This window comes from Eretmochelys imbricata, chromosome 14 (genome assembly GCF_965152235.1).
Source record: "Eretmochelys imbricata isolate rEreImb1 chromosome 14, rEreImb1.hap1, whole genome shotgun sequence".
Lineage (NCBI taxonomy): Eukaryota > Metazoa > Chordata > Testudines > Cheloniidae > Eretmochelys > Eretmochelys imbricata.
In genome coordinates, this window is record NC_135585.1 from 23,188,926 (window position 1) to 23,211,568 (window position 22,643).

The 22,643-nt window shown below is 47.7% G+C and overlaps 1 protein-coding gene across 3 annotated transcripts in view; it reads left to right on the top strand.

The window, feature by feature from the left end:
• PIK3R5 (phosphoinositide-3-kinase regulatory subunit 5) overlaps nt 1-22,643 on the top strand; it is a 98,315-nt gene that overhangs the window by 53,642 nt on the left and 22,030 nt on the right. For all 3 annotated transcript variants that reach the window (XM_077833833.1, XM_077833831.1, XM_077833832.1), the window contains exons 3-9: nt 6,562-6,662; nt 9,228-9,296; nt 10,807-10,945; nt 17,553-17,622; nt 20,110-20,284; nt 21,152-21,305; nt 22,529-22,612. In XM_077833833.1, coding sequence (XP_077689959.1) covers nt 6,562-6,662; nt 9,228-9,296; nt 10,807-10,945; nt 17,553-17,622; nt 20,110-20,284; nt 21,152-21,305; nt 22,529-22,612 — 792 coding nt within the window. The remainder of the gene's footprint in view (nt 1-6,561; nt 6,663-9,227; nt 9,297-10,806; nt 10,946-17,552; nt 17,623-20,109; nt 20,285-21,151; nt 21,306-22,528; nt 22,613-22,643) is intronic.

Below are 22,643 nucleotides of genomic sequence, written 5' to 3' on the forward strand. Positions count from 1 at the left end.
GTTCAGAAAAGAGCCATGAGAATGATTATAGGTTTAGAAAACCTGCCCTATAGTGTGAGAGACGCAAGGAGCTCAATCTACTTAGCTTAATGAAGAGAAGGTGGAGGGGTGACTTGATCACAGTCTATAAGTATCTATATGGGGAACAAATGTTTAAAAATGGCTCCTTAATCTAGCAGAGGAAGGTATAACACAATCCAATGGCTGGAAGTTGAAGCTAGGCAAATTGAGACTGGAAATGTGGCATAATTTTTTAACAGTGAGAATAATTAACCATCAGAAAAATTTACCAAGGGTCATGGTGGATTCTCCATCATTGACCATTTTAAAAGCAAGATTGGATGTTTTTTTTAAAAACTATGCTTTAGGAATTATTTTGGGGGCAGGTCTCTGGCCTGTGCTGTACAGGAGGTCAGACTAGATGATCACAATGGTCCTTTCTGGCCTTGGATTCTATGACTGGCGTGACCTATGCTTTTAGGTCCAGAGCCCCCAAGTTCACTCCCCAAAGAAAACACCTGGGGCTTGTTACACCAGGAATGGCAAAAAGCTGACTGAGAATAGTGGATTATAATGGGAGGATGTGGGGGCAAGAATTCAGCCTTAGCTTTAGCCAACAAGTTCATTAATGATGTGGCGATGGTGCAATGGTCACATGTGCTGGGTGCTTGTGGGCTTACTTTAAAGGCTTGTTCACAAGAGTTGCAAAAAGGGGCTGCTGTTGGCACGACTGGGATGTTTTGGCTACATGTTACAGTGGATACATCTCGAATTACAGGACACTGAAATGCTTTACGCTGTATTTCATAAAAATACCCTCTTGTCGCAGCAGAGCTGAGGTGTGCTTCGCTCTCCCTTCTCAGCAGACTGCATTGCACCCCAAGGTGACACCTGTAGAAGGAAGTGGAGTTTGTGACTAAATGTCCTGTTTGCTTTAAAGGTAGCCTATGATCTTCTGACCAATCCACATAGGCAGCATGTTCATGTCTAAATGTAGCCCTAGGGTGGGGTGACAGGGTTAGGGATCCGGGAGTCTCCGGCACTCATGTCAAGGCCCTGGATACTCGTAATGCAAAGCTGGTGTGGAAGTAACATGGTGACGGTGGTCGGAGTCAAGAATTCCTGCAAAGGCCTGGAACCCTTAACCCATGGTGATCACTGTTGGCCCAGTACTGCTTCACTGGGCCACGTTTTCCTGGCTTCCCGTGTCTGCGGATTTCAAAGCCGGAATGCTTTTGCTTAAATACATTTTAACAGGGACACAGCACTGCCCTGGCTTACCAAACTCTGGTAACCGAAGGCTGCGGATGTTTCATGGGGTTATGCTGGCCTAAGCTCTGCAGCAGCTGTCCCCTCTGCCTGAGTCATCTGCGTTCCTGCTGTAACGAGGAAACTCTGATTATCCAACCCTCTGATTTTAACCTGTATCAAACAAGTTCCACTCTATCTCATGGGGTGGGATTTAAATATTGCTTTGCTGCATCATCATGGGGTTGGCCCTGGGCACTGGGAGACCCTGTGATCACAAGAGTGGCCCATGTGATCTCAAGCCAGCTCTGCATCTGTGATACTTGCCTTAGGCCCACCCCTCATCCCTCCTTCCTCACCTTGCCTGTTATCTGTTTTCTAAGAGCTTGTCCTCTCTCTCCCTTTGGAAGGAGTCCAGCCCCCTCTCCCACATCTCATTCAGTCCAGAATAAAGCAGCCAGCCAGCACTGTGATTTCCTCCTCTCTTGCTAGTGATGAGAGGAAGGAAAGAGCATGCACCTTGTTGCGCTATTTGTACTTGTGGCTGTGCTCACACAGGAAATGGAGTTCTCCTCATCCGTCAATTTACCAAGGTGTATTCCAGTCTCCGTCGCTTTTGCAAATCCCACTTTGTTGCCTTGGGCTTTTCCCTTCTCCACAGTGAGGCAGCTGGTCTCAAAGGCATCTGTTCCAAACATCCTGATTTGCCTCAGCAATAGGCAAACCCGCCTGACCGCCTCTGCCCAAATCAGTCAAGCTGAAGGCAGAGGTAGTTTGCATCCAGATCAGTCCAGATCATGCCCAGCCCTTGCCCCGCCCTGTTGCTTTGCCAAAATCAGCCAGGTTCCCAGCAGCTCTGGGTCTCCCTGCTGGGACAGCTACTTTCTTGAAAATCTCATGTCCTGGGACTTTCCCAGGAAGGTACTGCAGTCTAGGGTGAGGCTGACAGAGGGAAACCCCACTGTGTGAAAGATCTGATTACAGCGACTTGCCAAAGCCCAGCAAAGAGAGTAATGAAGTTCAGGAAATGTGTAGTTCAAATCACATTGACTTCTGGGAGAAAAGCTGGTCAGAGGTACTGCTGAATGAAAAACTGAAACATTGCTGAATTAACTATTGAGTTGTTGGCCATGCCTCCCATTGTACACAGATTAGATCATAAACAATACCACATTGCTAAAGTTGTAAACAAACCAGGCAGAAGTCGGGCAATGCCAAAGGTAAGGTTACAAGTGCAACTTTATTTATCTTCCTAGTGGGTAGGACTTTTGCCCTGAAATCCCAATATTGTTGTTTCTGCCGGCCCCTTGCCCAATTCAGTGCTCGCTGAATGAGGCAGCTGTTCGGTATTTATTTGTCAATCACCTCTTAGATCAGAAAAGGGTAGCTGCACATGCTGTCAATCTCTCTGTCAGCCTCAGAGCTGATGGAAATGGATTGGAGCTGGTCAGAAATTTGGGCTTTTGCAAAACGCTTTTTCTTGACCCAACCTTCCCCCCCACCTATATCTTGGGCCTTCACAGTGTGGAGTCCTGCCCACCCAAAAGATGAAGCAACCTCCCTGAAATCCACAGCCTGAGGTGTCTTATCTCTGTTATCACATGGAATTTGTGCCTAAAAACAGGACAAACCTGTCTGGCTCCTCCAGTTACGGAACTTCAGTGATATAAGCATAACTGGGACACTGTATATTATAATGTGATTGTGCAGCCACATTAGTTAATGCATAATTGTCTTCCTTACTGGATATGCAGAACAACTCTCTTCCAGAATCCACATTATTATTCTTTATTTATTTATTAAATGTGTTTAACCGCTATAGGCTGTGAAGAAAACCTTCAAGATGTGACCCCTGGGTAATGATGTAGTACTACCCGTGCGAATCTTCTGAAACAATAGAGCTAAGAGCTGGGAACTGCCCCAATAATCTCAGTTTAGGGACGTTAACTCTGAAGGCTAATGAGATAATGTAGGCATTTCAAGTATTTCACTGCAGATCATTTTATTCAAAAGGTTTGAACGTTTGTCTGTCGGTTGTTGGAAGTGGCAGCAGATATTGCCGTGGGGAGCAATGGGACAGCTGGTTGCTATTCAGCTTAGTTGGGGGGTGGAACACAAGGAATTCAGACCTTCCCCCCTCCAAATTTGGAGTAACCTCTACCCAGAAAGGGGAGGGAAAGAGGAGCTGCATCTACCTCTCCAGTATCAAAAATCTTCCAACCTCCGCCCCCATTACCCAGCAACCTTTACAAAGCAGTCCAGTGTGTTCAGTGCAAAAATCTGCAGCCGCTGACAATCTAGAGGCAATGTCCAACTGAACTTGAATTGCAAATTAAATGAATATTGAGGGAGAAAGGGGTATTGGGAACTTAGCAAAGCAGTAAGGAGGAGAGGGCTTAGTGGAGCAAACAGTGGCATAATTCAGGGGTTCCTGCCACATAAGTTCCTCCTGCATAATGTGCCACATAGGACTTTGATTGTAACTTCATTGACAGCCAGCCAGTCAGAGTCCAGTTACACCCAGCGTGCCAATCTAAAACCTTCTTGCGCTGTCACATGTCACTTAGGGCATAAACCACCATCCCTGTCTATCCTGGGCTGCTCTTTGCTTGTCCTCCATGTTGTTAAGTCCCTGAAGTTTTTCCTCTCTGTCTGACACAAGGATTCTCTCAGTCGGCCTGTTTTCCATGTTCCCTACCCAGTGGCAGACGCTCTGGCTTCATTCTTAACATGAGCTATTTCCATCTATTCTGGGTATCTTTAGAGATAAGGGGTTGTTGAACACTCTGATGGATCTTGACATTTGTTATAAATTCATTCAAGTGAATACCTAGTATTTGTATTTAATACCTAAGGCACTGAGATGTCGGTATCTTTAGGAGGATTTCTAGCTTGCACGTAGGGTGACCAGATGTCCCGATTTTTGGGTCTTTTTCCTATATAGGCTCCTGTTACCCCCCACCCCCATCCCGATTTTTCACATTTGCTGTCTGGTCAACCTACTTGCACATCTGTATGTTAAAGTGGCAGTGACATTGGAGTTGAAGATTTGTAGTTTCGTCTTTAAAATTGGTAGATTTTTGACGACCAAATCTTGTTTAAACTGGTGAAGTGCCAGGTTGTGACATTTTCTTCCTGGACATCCCCACTGGCTTGCATGTTACTGCTGAAACATGTGAACTCTTACATTCCTTTGCCTTCTAATGTAACACGGGAGTTGGGAGTTGCTGGGGTTCTCATTAGATTTGTTTTTTCATAACTGATTTTTAAATCTGTCTTTCTTGTGCTGCTGGGCGTTCTTTGCTTACATATGGTTGGAGCTGTCATTTAGAAGAGCTATGTCGCCAGCAAAACCAAAATTTTCGAACCTACTATAGTTAAACCACATGAGGCTTGTATTGTATTCATCCACGCTTCTCGTCATGAGGTTAGTGGCAATGACAAACAGGAGAGATGAGAGAATGCATCCTTGTTCGACACCAGTGTTTTACATTAAACCATTTATTCAAGCTCTTCCCATAATTAAGACACGAGTGTCTGGTTTGGGTATCTAGACTAGTTCCGAAACAACAGGCTATTGAAGCATTACGATCAAGCTTTTCAAATTAAAATGAATAGGAACTGGACACCCTTTGGTGGCTTTGAAAATCTCAGCCTCCGAGCCCCTGTAGCAACTTGCAAAGGTTTTAGTTAGCACAATGACTGTGGAAGCTCTTTTATTCTGCACACCTGTTCTCTTGCTGTGTTCAGAATCGTGCTGACGTTAGAGCCCACAATAAGGTTTACTGCCATTTACATTGTAAAGCCAGTGCAGCTACTGGGGAGGGAGCTGCAGTTTTGTTTGGTTTGCACATTATTTACACAATTGTTTGTTCAGTTCCTATGGCAGCATCTTTCCTTCTAGGGACAGACATGCACAGCTTAAGCAGAGTAATAATACACCACAGCTGGGTCAAGGTGCCTGGCAATGATGCATGAGATAGAAAGAACCAGACTTGACTCTCAGACTTGCAGGGTGAGCTGGCAGTTATGGAAAAAATATCTTTTTCTTGCCTGCTGATCACACTTGTCCCAGAGATCCAGTAAATAAGGAGCCCGACTGTATAACTTTTCAGAATAACTTTTCAGAATAACTTTTCGGAGCAAGACTGCACTTTGAAATTCCATGAGTGTTTCTCAGTGGAATAGCTTTGCTAGTAACAACAGCTACCCTGCTCAGTGGCCCAGGTAGCAAAGCCAGCTGAATGTTAATGGTTCATGGTATGAGCAGGAGTGGGGAGGACTGGCTAGGGCTGTGAACTGACAACGAAGGAAGCAAGTGTCAGGAGATGTATTTTACTGGTGATGCAGTTTCAACTGGTCTGGATAGATGTGACCTTTTTCCGCTCCCTCAGTGGCTCATAAATCTTGCATCTTCTCCTTCAGAAATCATTTAATACCAGGGTAGAAATAAGTTGTGTACTCTGTGAAGATAGTTATCTGAGACCTGAGATGGCTTTCTAGGTCTCTTGGCTAAGATTAGTGGCAATATCCCTATATTGGAGGCATTCTCTGTCTGGACTCTTTCCTGAGCTCGCTCTCCGGGTCTTTTCTCTCTCTAACGTCTCTGTTCTCCTACTTGCTAGCTGCACAGGTGGGAAGGTGTGTGGTGATAACGGTGTGAGACTTGGAATTGAGGGACATTAAATACCTGGGTGACCACAGTAGGAGTTACTTGCCTCATTACCTTTGTACCATGTTCCCACAATCGCCATCAGGCCAAGTTCAAGTCCTGCAGGGTGCTCAGGGATCAGGGCCTGGAGCATTTAAAAAATCCTAAAGCTCCTGGATGAGGAGTGTGGGTGACACCACCGCTGCTCTGGTACAATGGAACTCTCTACCTCAAGGGTAAAGCTCATCTGTGCAGGAGACGGAGATTTCACGGAGTCAGTGCCAGACTGTGGAACAGACTCTTCCAGGAACTGAAGACCATCCCAAACATCCCAGCCATCCGCTCCAAGTGCACTTCCCTGACTTGCCTTCCCTGATATCACCAGGGAGCAGTGTGGACTCTGCCAAAACAATTCCCAATGAACCACATGTGACAGACATTAGTCACGTCAGTTAATGTGTGAATGGAAGGTGCTCAGATACTGTGTCAATGAGGGGAGGATAAGAACAGAATAGAATGAACATGCTGGGTTTCTTGCTCTCACTGACTCGAAGTGCTAGCCCCATACTCCCTGTGTTATCGGTTCCTTCTGGGCACCCCCACTGCCAGCTCTGGAGTTTCTGGTGTATTTGAAATGTGGTTTTCCTTTCTCTCTCTGATAGCTGGGCTGTGTCTGAACTGCTGGAGCCTGCAGGAGCTGGTCAGCCGAGATGCAGGAAACTACCTCATTCTCCTAGAGAAAATCCTGCAGAAAACCAAAGAGGTAAGGCCCTGCCAGCGAGAATGAAGGGTGCCCCAGCAGGGAGGAGGCTTGGGGCAATGGGTGCTTTGTTGTCATTAGGATGGAGTCTGGCAGGGGGTCCTGCTCTGAAGTCTGTAAAGAAGCCTCGTCCCCTATATAATTTGAATGCTATGTCTCTTGCTTTCCATGGAGGAAGGAAGCCTTTGAGCAGGAGGAAGTCAGAGTGTTATGCCCAGTGAAAGAGAAGCTGGTGTCTGGCCTGCAGGCTTGCTGGTCAATTGGCCGTGTTCTCTCTCAGCACCGGAGACGCCCAACTCTGCGTGTGGACCCCCAAATGTGAATCAGATTTGCCATGAGTTGGCCCCATTCCCGCTTGCCCCGCTCCAGTCAGCGTGCAAAAGTGTCAGCCCCTGTGCCCAAAATGATTTGAATTTTGCAGTTTTTAGCAGATATTATAATAGGGTTAATGACTGAGCATCAGTGCCTGGAGACAGTCGAGCTGGCCCAAGGTCAGACCTCTGGAGAGCAGCTTCTGGCATGTGGGAACTGCAGAGAAAAGGGATGTGATAGTGCACTGGGAAAAAGAGCAAGCCTGAACATCTGCACTTTGAATAGCATCACAAGACACAAGGAGAGGTTTCCTACTTCCTGAAGTGCTGCTATGTGCATGACCTCCAGTCCCACAATAGCGACCGCCTTCCTCCGCACTTGGGGACCAGCCCAGATTCCAGTCTCATTCTCCATTGTGTGCTGGCCATTGTGCAGGGGGAAGCCGGGGAAGGGAGATCCCAGCCATACAGTTCCAGGAGTCCTGGGCATGCATGTTTCTAGGGGCAGGGCTGCAGTTGGTTTGGTGTGCTAGGATTTATGAGGCTTGGCTTCCTGAGACCCTCCCTTGTTGCAAGCTTTTCTTTTTTTGCCTGTCCAATTCAGAAGGAATTGATTGCTTCCTGCTATTTTAATGGAAGCTTTGCCTCAGCTATTCTGGTTTGCTTTGCAACCAAAAATACATTTGGAACGTAGGGACTGAGCAAATGCTAGCATCTGTAGTAAGCAGCAGGCTGCTAGGGTTTGCTATGTCCAGCTAAGCATGGGAAGTGAAGGATCAGAGGTGCTGAACTGTTAACCTTCAATAAGTCCATCTTCTGATGTGAGGCCATCAGCTCTCCCAAGTTAAGTAGCCTCAAGACTTGGGTGGGAGACCTTAGCCTGGCAGAAGGTGGTGTTAGGGACTCTGGAGTTCAAGCGAGCAAATAATTCGCATGACAGTGTTGCCAACCCCCACAATTTTATCATGAGTCTGGCAATATTTGATGTTTTCCTTAAAGCCCTAGCTCCTAGATTCATGTGAGTAAGTGAGAATCTCAGCTTTCATTTTTGTAAAAAGTTTCTAGCCTTTCTAGTTAAGGAGAAAATCTTAAAAACATGACCCAAATGTACTTACCCTAAAGACTCAAACCAAAAGAACTAAAATGAACCAAAAATGTGTCTGTTGGGGTTTTTTTTTAGGCCTGATTCATGATTTTTAAATGGCTGGGGTAGGCAATATGGCAACTAATAAGTTGATTATTTTTTAATCTTTTCCCCCTTTTCTCCAGTCGTTCAGGAACACCTCATGCTATTCCTGTATGGATTCATAATTATTGGTGAATTTCCTCAGTGAATAATTCTTAGTCTGCAGATTGTCCATAATTAGCTTTGTTGCAAATTTCGCAATGTTGCCTAGTGATGTAAATCAGCTGGTGGTGTTTCTGTTATCTGGTTGCATGATTTACATTCAATACACAGCACACATTGCAACAAGTGTGAATAAAGTTCCGTTGCTCAGAAAATGTAAAGGGTCACAAACTTGGCTGGATATAAATTCCCTTTTGAATTTGAATAGTTGCAAAAATATTTTCCATTATTCACTCATGTGAATCTAGGATTGACTGGCACCAGCTAACCTATATTTTTAAACATGACTATCTTTGTCCTCGCTGGGCGCTAAGTAGCATTTAACAGAGTGTTAATTTAAAGATTGTAGTTAACACATTTTCTAATGACAGGTTTCAGAGTAACAGCCGTGTTAGTCTGTATTCGCAAAAAGAAAAGGAGTACTTGTGGCACCTTAGAGACTAACCAATTTATTCTAATGCGCCTCACTTTCCCGGTGTAGACAGAGCTTGGATGTGTTGTGCCAAAGGCCTAGTCTGTACTTACAAAGCTAGGCTGATGTAGCTGCATTGGTTTGGGATGTGAAAAACCCATGCTCCTGACAAGCGTTGGTACGCCAACCTAATCCCCAGTGCAGACGCGGCGTAGTTACGCCAACCTAAGGCCAGGTCTACACTACAGACACATCAGTATAAAAATGTCGCCCAGGGGTGTGAAAAGTCCTGTTGAATCCTGTGCAGTGCCTGTTGAAGTCAATGGGAATCTTAGCATCAATGTCATTGGGTGGGGTACTGGACAGACCCTATATGAGCAATTCTTGCGACTGGATGGTTTCCTACAAAGCTTCCTTCCATCTCCTGACAGCTTTTAGGTATTTCTGTGACCAAGTAGCACTGCTGATACTCCTCTTCTCGTGTGTATTTCCTGCAGGTCCAAGAGACATGCAACTATGACCTCCTCACTCCATTGGCTCTTCTCTTCTATTCTGCAGCTCTGTGTGTAAGTCCTAAATTTTTTTAACCAATTGTAACTTCAGCTTCAGGGACGGGCTGAGAATTGGAGCACTGGCCTAGCTGAAAGCAGAATAATGTCATTATATAAGACATAAGAACTGCCGTACTGGGTCCATCTAGCCCAGTTTCCTGCATCCGACAGTGGCCAGTACCAGAGCTTCAGGGGAGTGTACAAAACAGGTCAATTTTGGATAGTTCCATTCTGGCTTCTTTCCCAGCTTCTGGCAGTCAGAGGTTTAGGGTTGCCCTGTACATGGGATTACATCCCTGACCATCGTGGCTAATAGGCTTCCTCTCCTGCAGGAATTTATCTAGTTCTTTTTATAATCTAGTTATACTTTTGGGATATCCTCACCTGAAGTACTGTGCTCTGCCCTAGTCTTCTCATCTGAAAAAAGATCTAGCAGATGTGGAAAAGGATCAGAAACAAGCAACCAAATATCATAAGTCAGAGAGACTGAAAAGTTTGGGTCCATTTACTTTCAGAGAGGAGATAAATGAGAGGGGACGTGATAGAAGTATACAAAATAACCTGTGTATAGAAGTTGAATCTGCCCCATTTGCTCTTTCTCATAATTAATCAAACCAAGGGAACTTCTAATGAAACCCAAAGGCAATACATTTAAAACGGATAAAAGGAAATACTTTTTTTCAGGTTTCAGAGTAGCAGCCGTGTTAGTCTGTATTTGCAAAAAGAAAAGGAGTACTTGTGGCACCTTAGAGACTAACCAATTTATTTGAGCATAAGCTTTCGTGAGCTACAGCTCACTTCATCTGATGCATAAAAGTGGAAAATGCAGTGAGGATGTTTTTATATACACAGACCATGAAAAAATGGGTGTTTATCACTTCAAAAGGTTTTCTCCCCCCACCCCACTCTCCTGCTGGTAATAGCTTATCTAAAGTGATCACTCTCCTTGAACTCTGCAGTTCATTGCTCCAAGATCTCTGGGAGGCCAAGAACTAAGCAGGATTCATAAAAGGATTATGCATCTGAAAGGATGGGAACATCCATGGTTGCTAAGAGTATGTTCTCTTTAGTAAGAGAGAAACTCTCTTGCTTTGGCGCATAAGCCACTAACTGGTGGAGTTTAGGAAGAAACAACCCCAACAGGCAGGTTATTCTGTAGTTGCCCAGGGAAGGGTTTCTTGAACCTTCCTCAGAAGCATCCAGCACTAGCTACAGTCAGAGAGTGGACTGTACAACCTCTGGTCTGATCTAGACTGAGAGTTATTTTTATTATCCTCCCAGTGCCAGCCCAGATACCTGCTTTCCCATGTTGGTAGTGGCCGCTGAAACCTCCTTCTCTTTTATTTGGGCTATCGAGCAGCTCAGTTTGGGAGCCTAGTTTGGGACCTGGGAGGATCTGAATCCATCTGAGTGGTGTTGGGGGGCAGGGAGGGACCAAAGCCAAAGAGGAAGGACAGGCTTCCATGACTGTGTCCTTGACCCACCTTGGATTGTAATCCTCATGCTACTTCTTTTTCCCCTATAGACTCCTCACTTCCCACCAGACTCTGACCTGCTTCTGAAGGCCATTAGCACCTACCATACCTTCCTTACCTGGCCTATGCCCTACTGCAACATCTACCGGGAGCTACTGACCTTCATCAGCGATGAACTCAAGGCCCCAGGTAGGAATCCAAACAGTCCATCATTTTACAGATCCCTCTCACGCGTAGTCTTTGTGGTGTTGGGTGCAGCTAACTTAGCCTCAGAGGGTCTGAGTGAAGTATTTTGACCATTCTTCATGCCAAACCGGAAATGCTCACCGCGGTGGCCTGGTATGCACAATGTTCTCTCTGAAATTCTCTGAGTGTTGCTCCCATACACACACGTTGTGTTTAAACAAATCATGCAAAGCTCAGGACCAGCAGCCATGCAGCAAACTGTGGGTCCATTTGCTACCATCTGTTCTGTGTTTTCCAATACAGTTGTAAAGGGGCTTTTGTCATCTGGGAGGAGTGGGCTGAGACCGCTGAACTCATTTCACTGCTGCCCTAACACAGATTGGAAGCCAACTCTCCTCCAGAGGTGAAAAGCTGAATTGACATAGTTACGTTTCCAGGGTCATGTGTTTAGCATTAATGCTGTCACGTAAAGGAACCGCGTTGCATGGCACCGGACATGTCTCCATGAATGTTAAATTCAGATAGACAGGCTGATCTCGGTGGATTCATGAAGCGGATGAGAATTTCCACTGCAGCCTCTTTGTTCTGGGGGTATCTTTTGCATGGCAAACCAGCTCTGGTTGCTCCCTGCTGCTATTGCCACTAGCCCTAAACTTTGCTTTGTGAAGGAAAGTGACTCAGCAGGACAATTTGGTTATAACAGTGAATCCATTCATTCCCATCAAGGTGGCTTTAGTCTTTGAGTGTGCTGCTTTGTAAAAAATTTTCATACAGTACCCTGGAACTCCCAGCCACTGTTTTGTGGCTGAGGTGCTGTCTCTGTGTAATTGGACTTTGGGCTCAGCTGCAGGCAAGACCTGCAGCATGTACTCGTATCTGTCTTTACGCACTAGAATCGTCTTAATGAAGCTATGCTCGTGGATGGCCTATTGGTTCCAATTAAGCAGCTGTTTCAATTAAAAGAAAAGGTCATTTAAAAAGGGTCTTACACATGAGGATGGGATGCAGAGAATCATTTTTCTTCACTACTGTATTAGAACAGATTGTAGAATTTCACACCCATTTAACATCTGGTTAATCACCACATCACCCCTTGGCACCGTTTGATTGCTAATGCAGGATTAGATGAGCTCCAAGCAGGGTTAGGGGACGTGCTGTAGAAAACCTGTGTTGGCAACGGGCAGGCCATGTCTACATTAGACCTTACAGTGGCACAGCTCTTCCGTCGACATAATTAAACCACCCCCAACGAGTGGTGTTAGCTATGGCAGCAGGAGAAGCTCTCCTCTCTAGTGTGGACACGGCCTTAAGTCTGCACAGCAAAGTTTTACTGGCATAGCTGTGAATAAATCACACCCAGCGTAGCTATGATGGCAAAACCCCCAGTATAGAGAAGACAGAAGAGTGCATCTGGCAGTTTAGCTAATGTTGTTTGGGGAAGCGGTGTAGCTTCTGGCGGCAGAAGAACTCCTTCTGTCTGCCTCTGCTGCGTCTCCACTTGGAGACTCTGCCATCCTAGGTGGCTCTGTAGTGTAGGCGAGTCCAGAGGCACACATCATTGCTCATGCCCTATGTACTAGCGCAGACAGGGCCAAGAGGAGGCCCCGTACTCCAGAGCTGAAGCACTCTGGGAGGACAGTGGGGGAATACACTGTGTGCTTCTTAACTGTGACGTTACCCAGGGATCCAATTTCTGCTGGTGATGGTGACTGGCAACTGCAGGCTAATTATCAGCAAATTATCAGTATCAGCAAAGATTCTTCAGCTAGTGCCAAGGGGTTAAGTAGAGATTAACCAGGTGTTAAGTGGGGGTGAAATTTGAGGTTCCAGAAATGGGGGTGGATAGAAGATGCTTTCGAGGAAGCAAAAGGATTAAAAAAAAATTTTGTAACTGCCATCTAAACCACATCCCAGCTCAGAGCTGCCCTGGTACGGGCTGGGCCCTCAGGTCTTTGTCTGGGTTGTGGATATGATGTTAAGAATAGTGCACTGATTGTATTAAGTGAGGTGGCAAATGAGGCCCAGTAAGCAAGGGGGTCTGGAGACCTTTCACTGGTTGGAGCCAGTGTTCTCCAAACAGGGTTCCCAGTGAAGCAGCCCAGTGGCTGGGGTTGGCCCTGGTCTACACTACAGAGTCAGGTTGATGCAAGGCAGCTTACGTCCGTTTACCTTAAATCAGCCCCTCCTGGGTACTGCTGCAATGGTAAACCTGGCCTAGCATCCCCCACGTTTCCAAGGGGTCTCCGGCCATTCCCTCTCATCTGGCTGGGCCTGGTCTCTGAAATGGCAAAGCCACATAGAGCTGGGCTGCAATTCTGCAATGTCAGAACCAGGGATGGTTCAGAACTGGGTCCCATTTTATCCAGACCCCTAAAGTGAGGGCGAGCAGGTGGGAAATTGCTCTGGATTTGGCCAGAGAGAGACTGTGAAGGTCCCCAAAGAAAGCTACCTGGATCCGGCATTCTCGTCTTGACCAATCCGCCTACATCCCCTCTGCTGTGCACATCTCTGTGGCCCTGGTGTTTCCCACACTGCCTGTAATGAGAACGAAACTTCACAGAGCAGGCTGCACTGGCCAGGAGACCTGCTGGTCCCAGTAATGGGCACTGCTCCTATGAAAGAAAGTGACTGAGGACTCCGGAGGGATAAAAGGAAAAAGCATGAGGCCAGACAGTGACAGCTGGGAAATGGCACCAGCAAAACAGGGAAGTCTTCTGTAACTCAGTGCAGGCTGTTGGCCAGTTCCTGTTTGCTGCGGCGTGACGCTCGGTTGCGTGGGAGCAGTGATGGGATGCATTGCTCAATGCTAAATTCTGGCAAGGCAGGAAACTGCAGTATTCTCCAGGGGACAGTGTGCTTTGGGAATGCCTCTTTCTGGTTGACAGCTGGGCTGGGCTAGGCTACATGCTCCTGTCTAGAGAAGGTGTATTCTGACCCCGTTTAACGGCAGCACAAGTCCCAGTTTCATGTCGCGAAAGCCGCGGTGCTGGGATGGAGATTATGCTGATGTCACAGGGCTGCCTTTGCGTGGGGAGTGTGTAGGGGAACAAAGACATGCAGCAAGGCAGGGCTTAGTGAGAACCTTCTCCTCACAATGACGAGTTCTATTTTAAAATGTCAATTTGACATGTCCTCCCCCACCAGTCACCTTCTTCATCTTCTGGGCTATGGAGTTAACCCCTCAAAGCCTGCCTCTTCCATGCTGCCAGCCGGATGAAAGCTGCTGAGTGGTGTGTGCAGTATCCAAAGGGTTAATGTTTCCCCCTCTGAACTGTGCGGCGCCCACCAGGAAACTGGGTTTGCTGTGATGACAAATCTAGTTTCTTTCGTTAACGGGGGTCTTTCCTGCCCCCTTGACCGGCAGGCGCCGGGGACGTGGTGCCAGTGAGAGGCAGACTGCAGTGTGAGGTTCAGACTGGGATGTTTGGCCTGCAGACCTGACCCCCAGGCAGGGGGAGGAGATGTTGGGGTGGTTTGTTTTCCTACCACTATGGCAGCTCCATGCACTTACGCATCCGCAGCATCGCAGGGGAATGCGGCAGTGCAATACGAAACAGGAGAAAGTGTTTGGAAATCAGTCCCAGGGTTAGACCCGGTCCTGATAAAGAGCCTTCCATCTGAACCAGGTTTGGGTGCACTTTGTCCTCTGGGCTGCAGCTTTGTGCTGAAACCAGGAAAGGAATTGTGTCTACACAGCAGATGGGAACCGTCCAGTATCTGTAGTGTGGATGGGCCCTAGAAGTACCATGTGGTTGGTATGGTGGTGCTATCGATGATGCTGTCCCTGAACTTCCCTGGAATCTCCCAGCCTCATCTCCGTGGTCTGTTATCGCTGTGACACCAGTTCAGGAAGCTTGTTTTAAACACAACTGCAAACCCCTGGGAGATCCCCAGGAGCCTTCACTGCATCCTGCTCTCATCATGACACCATTGTGCCCAAGAATAACGTGGCTGGGGGCTTGGAGCCAAATTTCTCTTTACACTGTATGAGGAGGCAGATGGTTTGACAGCCATGGAAACAGACAAAGCACAGGGCAGTGCCAATGTGCCCTGATCGTGAGCTGGAAGGACCGTCTTCAGGGACCAGAGCCTCATTCTCTCTCCATGGCACATCCAGTCCTTGGCCTTTCCACTTTCAGTTCACACCAGTAACAGTGATAGCTTTGTGGAGATCACGCTTGTTCACTGGAAATCCAACCAAGACCTTATAGACTCATTCTGTTTGCCGGGCACTTCCGGAGCTGTTTGTGGTACAGTGTCACCATATTACTATCCAGATGCTTCAGCTTTCCTGGGAATCTTATGAGGTCAAAGCCAAGAGGTAAAGATTAACCGAGACAAAGCTGCTGTCAATATTTACCGAGAGTTCAATAAACCTTGGTATTGTCTGAGAGCCTGGGTCGGTGTGGATTGTTCTGCAAAGCATGATCATTGAATGAATCGATAAACAAAATATCAGCTTGGATAGCACAGGCTGCCCCAGGAAACTGAGCGGAAAGGCACCACTCAATCAGGGGATGCTGCTGCAGGGGCTTTATGAGGCCCATGTCTGGTAGCCGCTTGGTGTCCTGGCTGAAATGGATTTGGTAGGTCTCAGTCCACTTCCCAGGAGCCAAAAATTCAGATGGACAAAGCTGTCATCACCCTTGAGGCTCATTGGGGGTGGCCAGGCATGGGCATTCCACATGGACTGAACGCCCGTCGGGTGATCCTGGTTCGGGGGGAAGCTGTGTGGGGGAGGGGAAGCTTGCACGACTGCTGCCTGCATGGCAACTTGTTCTGTGGACAGATAAAAAGCCTATGCCCAGGCCTGAGAACGCAGGCTGGTACATGCTGAATTTGCACATGCAACCTGAGAAGACTTTAGAAGTCATGTTGCGGAACGGGGGGGATGGGATGCAGATAAGAGAGAAGTTTGTCCCCTCCCCGCCCCCCCAGCACCTGGGACCCCAGTTCCTAAAGCACGTTACAGACGCTGAATGAAATAGATGAGAGAAAATCACTGCAAAGTCTTCTCCATCTAGTGAGGCCTTGTGGATGTCCTGGGGAAGCGGGTAGTTGCTGGTTACAGTTCAATAGTGTGAATTTTAGTGGCGTAGGAAAACTTTCCCTGTTTGTTTTCCCCCGTGACTGGTCCTATTAAAGCCAATGGAATTGCCTCACCGGAATGGACAACGTCCTGCCCACAGCAGTGACCCATGTCAGAGGCGTCAGAGACAGGACTGTACCCTGGTATAAAGCCCCTTATTTTATCCTGGTTCCCTGCTGCTGATCAGCTGGTGTCCTGAAGCCTGGGGATCAAGAGCTCGTCTCCTTTAATTCTTCCTCGCCTGACTGTGGAGGTTGCTTTTGGGAGTCAAGTGGCCAAGTCCCTCCATGGCACTTTAGAGACTCGGTGAACAGTGAAACCCACTGACCTTGGTATCTGACTGTTCTGCACCAGCCTAGAGACTGTTCATGACAACGATATGCAGAGCTGCTCAGCACTGCTGGACTGAACGTGGCTTCTCGTGGACTGGTGCAGGCTAGAGCATAGACGGTGCAATGGGGTGAGATTGGTGAACTGCATGGTCATGTGACCCTGATGGCCTCGGCAGCCACCCGGCTGAGGCCACACATCTTACGCCTTAGCAGTGACTCACCTTCCTGGTCCCTGTCTGCTCAGCTGAAGGGGATCCTGGGACACTGTAAATGAAAACTGGACAGAACAGTAGAAAACAGCAGGGCATGGTCTGGCACTGGCAGAGGGATGCGACCTACTGGGTTTTCTCTGTTGTGTGCTTCGTGTATGCCCTTGCTCCCTGCCCCTGCTATCCATCACATTCCCTTGCTTTCTCTTGTTAGCTGAACATAGTTTAGACTTGCCTTCAGATCTCCCTGGAGTTGCTCCGGCTTCATAGCCCCCTCCTCCCTGCATCTGCTTCCGGCTCTTCTGCTTGCCAACCTGCCTTTCAGATCTTGTGTCCTCATCTTTTCCCAACACGCCCTTGCACTCTGCCCCTGTGATTTCTCCCTCAGCCTCCTGCTTGCCACCTCCATCGCTCCTGTCTCATGCTCACCTCACACCCAGCTCACTGCTCTGACTGCCATATGCCTCACACTTCTCCTCCCTGCTCTGTGTGAGCTCCCCAACCTGCTCCATGCTTACGGTTGACCTTGTCTCCATCTCCTTTGGTTTCTGTCCCATCACTCCAGCCTCTTGCCCACATTATCTGGTCCTGACCACCCCTCCGTTCCCTCTCCATAGCTCTCGCACAGTTGAAGTAGGGCCGGTAACTCACCGCCAGCATAATGTCTCCTATCACTTTGCCATAGGCTTTGTTCCCACCCCCCATGCCTACCTAGGTACTATTGGCTCCACCTGGAGTGTTGGGTGATGCTCTGAATGCAAGTTACCTCTCAGGCCTTGTCTAGATGAGGCCTGAAGATGTGAAGTTAGCGTGTGGTAGCTAATGCGTTTTAAAAGATCAGGCGCCCTCCTGATCTTTACCTTGGCCAGTTCAGCAAATGTTAAAAAGACACACTTGATGCCAGTAGTTTACTGGCTTGTCTTGCTCCCATATGATCCAAGTTGCTGCAGTCAGTGAATTGCTTCTCTCTTTCCCCACAGGGATTTCGTACCAAAGGCTGGTGAGGGCGGAGCAGGGACTGTCCATGAAGAGTTGCCAGAGCTCCACTGTGTGAGTGCTGCTGTGGGGAGGTGGAGGGGATCGATGGGGGCGGCTTTGTGTGGTCTGGCAGCTGGTCTCCCTGGAACCCCCACTGCTCTTTCCATAGTGCTCATAATCAAGGGGCAGATGCCAAGCTAGGGCAAGCGGCCCCTAGAAAGTCACCCAAGATGCAGCTGTGGCTGTGTATGGGTTCGGGGGAGAAGGGGCAGTGGAGAACAGCACTGAACTAATGGTCAAGGCATATGGTAAAGTGGAAATACCAGCATTCCCAAAGTGGCCGTCCTGGGCCCTCTCCAGTTCTCAGTGTGTGCGTGTGTGTTTGCTGTTGCCCCATGGTGGGAAATGCATGGTCTTGAAAAGAACAGGATGGTGAAAAGAAGGAGCTGATCTGTGGCTGTCGCCCGGAGAATGTTTGATCCGATCTCTATGCGAGTTGGAGAGCAGAAAAGATCCAAAGTGACATGCATTAGCCAGAAGAGGTGGGGGGCAAAGATTGGAGGGAGGGGAACAGCTTCACCCCATCCCAGGCAGGAAGTTTGACAGGGTTCATGCTTGATCAATAAAAGTGCCATCTCTTGACAAATAAGCAAGCCAGCACGGAGCCCGGAGTATGTGACTGAGACAGAGAAGGGGGAGGGGGCCTTATCTGGGCCTTCGATCCCTTCCTCCCCACGCTATCACCCTCATCTGTAAATATGAAAGTGTGAATGCAGAGCTGATCTCTCCCTAGCCTGCTATTAACAACAGCCGCTGGCTCAGCCATCGCTAAGGTTCCCCTGCTGTGAGCATTTTTTATTTCAGGCTTGTCGGCATGCAGTTGTACTGCTTTAAATATACAAGTGTGTTCAAATGGTACAGCAGCTCGCCTCCCAGTGAGGATGCAGTGATAAAAGCATAAAGGTGCTTTATACCAGGCTGGCTATCCCTGTATGGGAAAGGGACTAAGTTATACTGGTATTTGGTGTGTTAATACCAGTGTAACCACATTCACACTAGCAGCTGTACCAGTATAACTGTGTAGGTAAAAAAGAAAAAAATCATACCCCCTAACCCACATATTTCTACCAGTACAAAATCTGTGTATAGACCAGGCCTGGGCATTATACAAAGCCTGTGCCCATTGCCTGAGCCTGTGGGCCTACTGAGGCCCCGGTCCTGCAAACTCTGCAGCATGTGCTCAGTTTTAAGCAAGTCCTGTTGATTACACCGGGACTGCTCACCTGCTTAAAGTTAATCACCTGCTTAAGCACTTTGCTGGACCAAGGCCTTAGCAATTAACATGCAGTTAGAGGATGCTGTTAGTATGGAGAAGAAACTCCATTGCCGTGCTTAAGGAGTGCCTCTCTTCCCCACTGCTCTGCCTCAGGCTGTGCGCCGTGTCCTGAAGGTTAACCTCTGCCTCTGGTGGCCTAGCCAGGAGCCCAATTCCAGGAGCAGGGGCCTTCCTCTGAGACCACCCACCCCAGGTGTTTAAATCTAGGGACTCTTAGTTTGAGCACCTTGGTCAATCTCTACAGCAGCAACTGGACACTGGGATAGAGACGGGTCTTGTATGGTCTATATCCTGTCATGCCATGGATACGTTCAGTCACACCTGGAAACTAGCAAGGATCTGGTGCATCTGCCAAGATCTCATGTGGGCCCAGTAGCCAACCCCATTAACCAAGATGCTGTCTCAAGGGCAAGTTTGGTTTCCTTCTCTTACTCCCTCGCCCTTTCTGTCCTTCCCCAATCGTGTGTGATCTGTCTCATTTAGACTGCAGGCTGTTTGGGGGAGGGACCCGGTGTCTGTCTGATGGAAGGGCCATAGCGCTGTGTGCAATCACAACCGTCTAGATTTGCACCGCTGTCAACATAGACTTCCTGCTCTGTGCCCAGCCTGTACATTGGTAAAACAGCCCATGGCCTGACACAATTGGCAGATTGTGCTGATGGGAAGCCCAGGAACCAGAGAGCTGGGGCTGGTCTGCCAAGCACCGACAGAGCAAAGCTGGTCTTTAGAGGCCATTGCTGACAGTCCATGAGCGGGAGGACTGGGCAGTGCTGTGTGTGTACAGTAAACTGGGATAATGAGGTGAAGGGCTTCTCTCAGGCTCCATGTTCCTGTAATGTGGAAGGATTTCACCATCTGGTGGGTGGAATAGTTTGGAATTGATCAAATGCCACACAAAGCTCCCAAGTCCCTCTGCTCTCCAGGTCGTGCTAACAGTGCAACTGTTATTTATTATTCGAGCATAAGCTTTCGTGAGCAACAGCTCACTCACGAAAGCTTATGCTCAAATAAATTTGTTAGTCTCTAAGGTGCCACAAGTCCTCCTTTTCTTTTTGCAGATACAGACTAACACGGCTGCTACTCTGAAACCTGTTATTATTTATTCTATCTATTCCCATGTCAGGGTCCAGTTTGCAAGGTGCTGTTTAATTAACCCTGGAGCTGCAGTGAGTAGAGTTGATTTTATCTTACGCTCACTAACCACCATCCCATGTTGCCCTTAGCACGGTTCTGCTGCTCAACCCCTCTGAGGTTCAGAGCGAATATCTGTCTGTCGCCAGGAAGATGAGCACCGCGGAGCACAGCCAGCACAGAACCTTCGTCATGCTAATTGGACACATCTACCAGGCCACTTTTGGGACCAAGTGCGATATGGGCAGCTTACAGCGCATTCTGAAGGTAGAGAGACTCCTGCGTTCTGCATGGAGGCCTTTAAACAAGAGCAATTCTATCCCTGGCATACAGGGTGATTTTTCTGTGTGCTGTTTAGCAGTGGTCTTCTCCATCCCAGAGATGGCTGCAGTTCCATGCTGACCCTTGTGCAATTCACGGATCAGTTTGGTTGCACAGTGCTTCTGGGGATGCTGCATGAATGTAAATTGTCTTGTGAGTTGCAAGGGGGAGGTGAGATCTCGCAGCAGTTCAATTCAGAAGGTAGAAACAACTACTCGTTCCCATAATTTTACAACGAAACAATGGGAAATGGCGATGAATAGAGCTCATTGCGTTGTCAATCAAAAGTTTAAAACAAAAGAAAACGCGGTTTCAACAACGATTTCTCAAGGAAAAAATGTGTTGTCATACTTTCTTTTTTGTTTAATTATATTTAGATTGAAATGTTTAAAAGTACTTTTTGAAACTTTTTTGTGGTTGGGGGCGGGGGGGAAGTCCCACTTTTTTCTCACTACTTTACTCCTTTGCCCTGCCCTGCCCTGCCCTACCCTGCCTTTTCATTTTTTTAACCCACTGGAAAAAAGGGGGCAGAAGGAAAAGAAGGAGGGAGGGAAGAGAAGAGACCAAAGTGAACAAAAGTTCCCATTTTCTTGTTTTTTAAAATAGTTTAAATTTCCCCCCCAAACAAAAAAAATAGATTTTTTTTAATGAAATTCAAACATTTTTTCCCAGAATTTTTTATGGGGGTTGGGGGGAGAAGGGTGTTTCACTTAGCTCTGGCCAGGATTCTTTTTCTAGAAGAAATGGGTTATGCTTCATGAAGAGAGACCCACATGTAGACAAGCTGTCTCTGAATCTCTGTGCTCTCTTTAGTCCAGGACCTTAGAAGAGCTCTCAGAGATCCATTCTCGCACCACAGAAGCTCAGGAGCTGGCAGCTGTTACCAGCGACCCTGTCGCAGCCAGGGAACAGCTGGAGTCCATGCTGCAGGACATTGCGGCTGAAGCAGGTTTCCCTAAGATCACAGGTATGAGAGTGAGTGGGGTTGTTCTAATTTATACAATGTTCTACTTTTCTTTCTCTAGCCTGGCCTGTCATATACGTTAGCTGCTCTATTTTGAGAGATCAGGAGTGAATGCTATGAAGCATGAAATCCTTGACTGGACTACATTTCAAAAGTAGAACAAAAAATCTGTTCTGGCTCACTTCCTCATGATGAGCTGGTCTTTGAGGTCTTTTCTTGCTTATTTCTTTTTCTGCTCCAGAATCACAGCTTTTATTAAAAAAAAAAAAAAAAAAAAAAAAAAAGTCTCTAACCCTTATGGTTAGGAAGAAAACTTTCAAAACACAAACCGATTGTAACAATGACCACTGCCTGGGTCTGCAGACAGCCTGAAATTATAGCTCTGAGAGCTCGGAACTGCCCCATTCATCTCGGAGTATCAACCCGCATGCCTGGCAAGGATCGCTTTAAATGTCGACGTTGTGAACTTTTTCACTGCTGCCGAAAGCACTCACACAAGGAGAATGCCTGGCTGTATGGTGAAGGTCTGCGTGATCGGCTGTGAGCGATGGCTCATTGTGGTGTCATTACGGAGTGTGGCATGGATTGTGGGCGGAGTTTGGGAGTGCCATTCCAACCTGATCTCTGGCCCCAGCATGGCAGAGGGGTGGAATGGAGCACAAAGCGGCATCTTAGCCCCACTGAGTGGGGACAGAGTCCAAGGAGCCCCCCAGATGAGCTTGGCAGAGGCTGTTTTGTTTAACACGTGCTCTGTCTGTGGTGAGAAGATTCTCATGTTGTCCTACATGGGTGGAGTTCACTTTGTGGGAGGAGCTAGTGAGAATTCACTACTTCCTCCTCTCCCACATTCATCCCTGGCTGTTAGGATGAATTGCTGGTGGCATCACTTGCTGGAGAGGAGGGGGTGGGGGCTCACAAGTGGAAGAGAGGCCTTGATGCTGGGACTTTTCACTTCAGTCTATGCTTGCCTGAGCTGACTTAAACTGGCGCTGAATACATTTAGGCTGGAAATGAAAGTTTCTAACCATCAGAGGAGAGAGGTTCTGTAATGGCCCTTCCAATAGGAGGGGAGGCGAACAATCTAAATGGTTTTGAGATGGAGCTAGGTAAACAGATTATGAGATGGAGGGGCCTGCAATAAATAGCAGGGGACTGGACTCAGTCACACAGGAGGTGCCTTCTCACTCTATGTTCCTAACTTGCCACTTGCTCTTCTCTCTTCTCAGGGATGGCCCAGTCGTGTAAACTTCACACAGTCCCCATCCCCGTTGCTCGATGCTACGCTTACAGCTGGGACAAGGATAATTTCGGTAAGGCTAAAACTCACCCACTGCTTGGCTG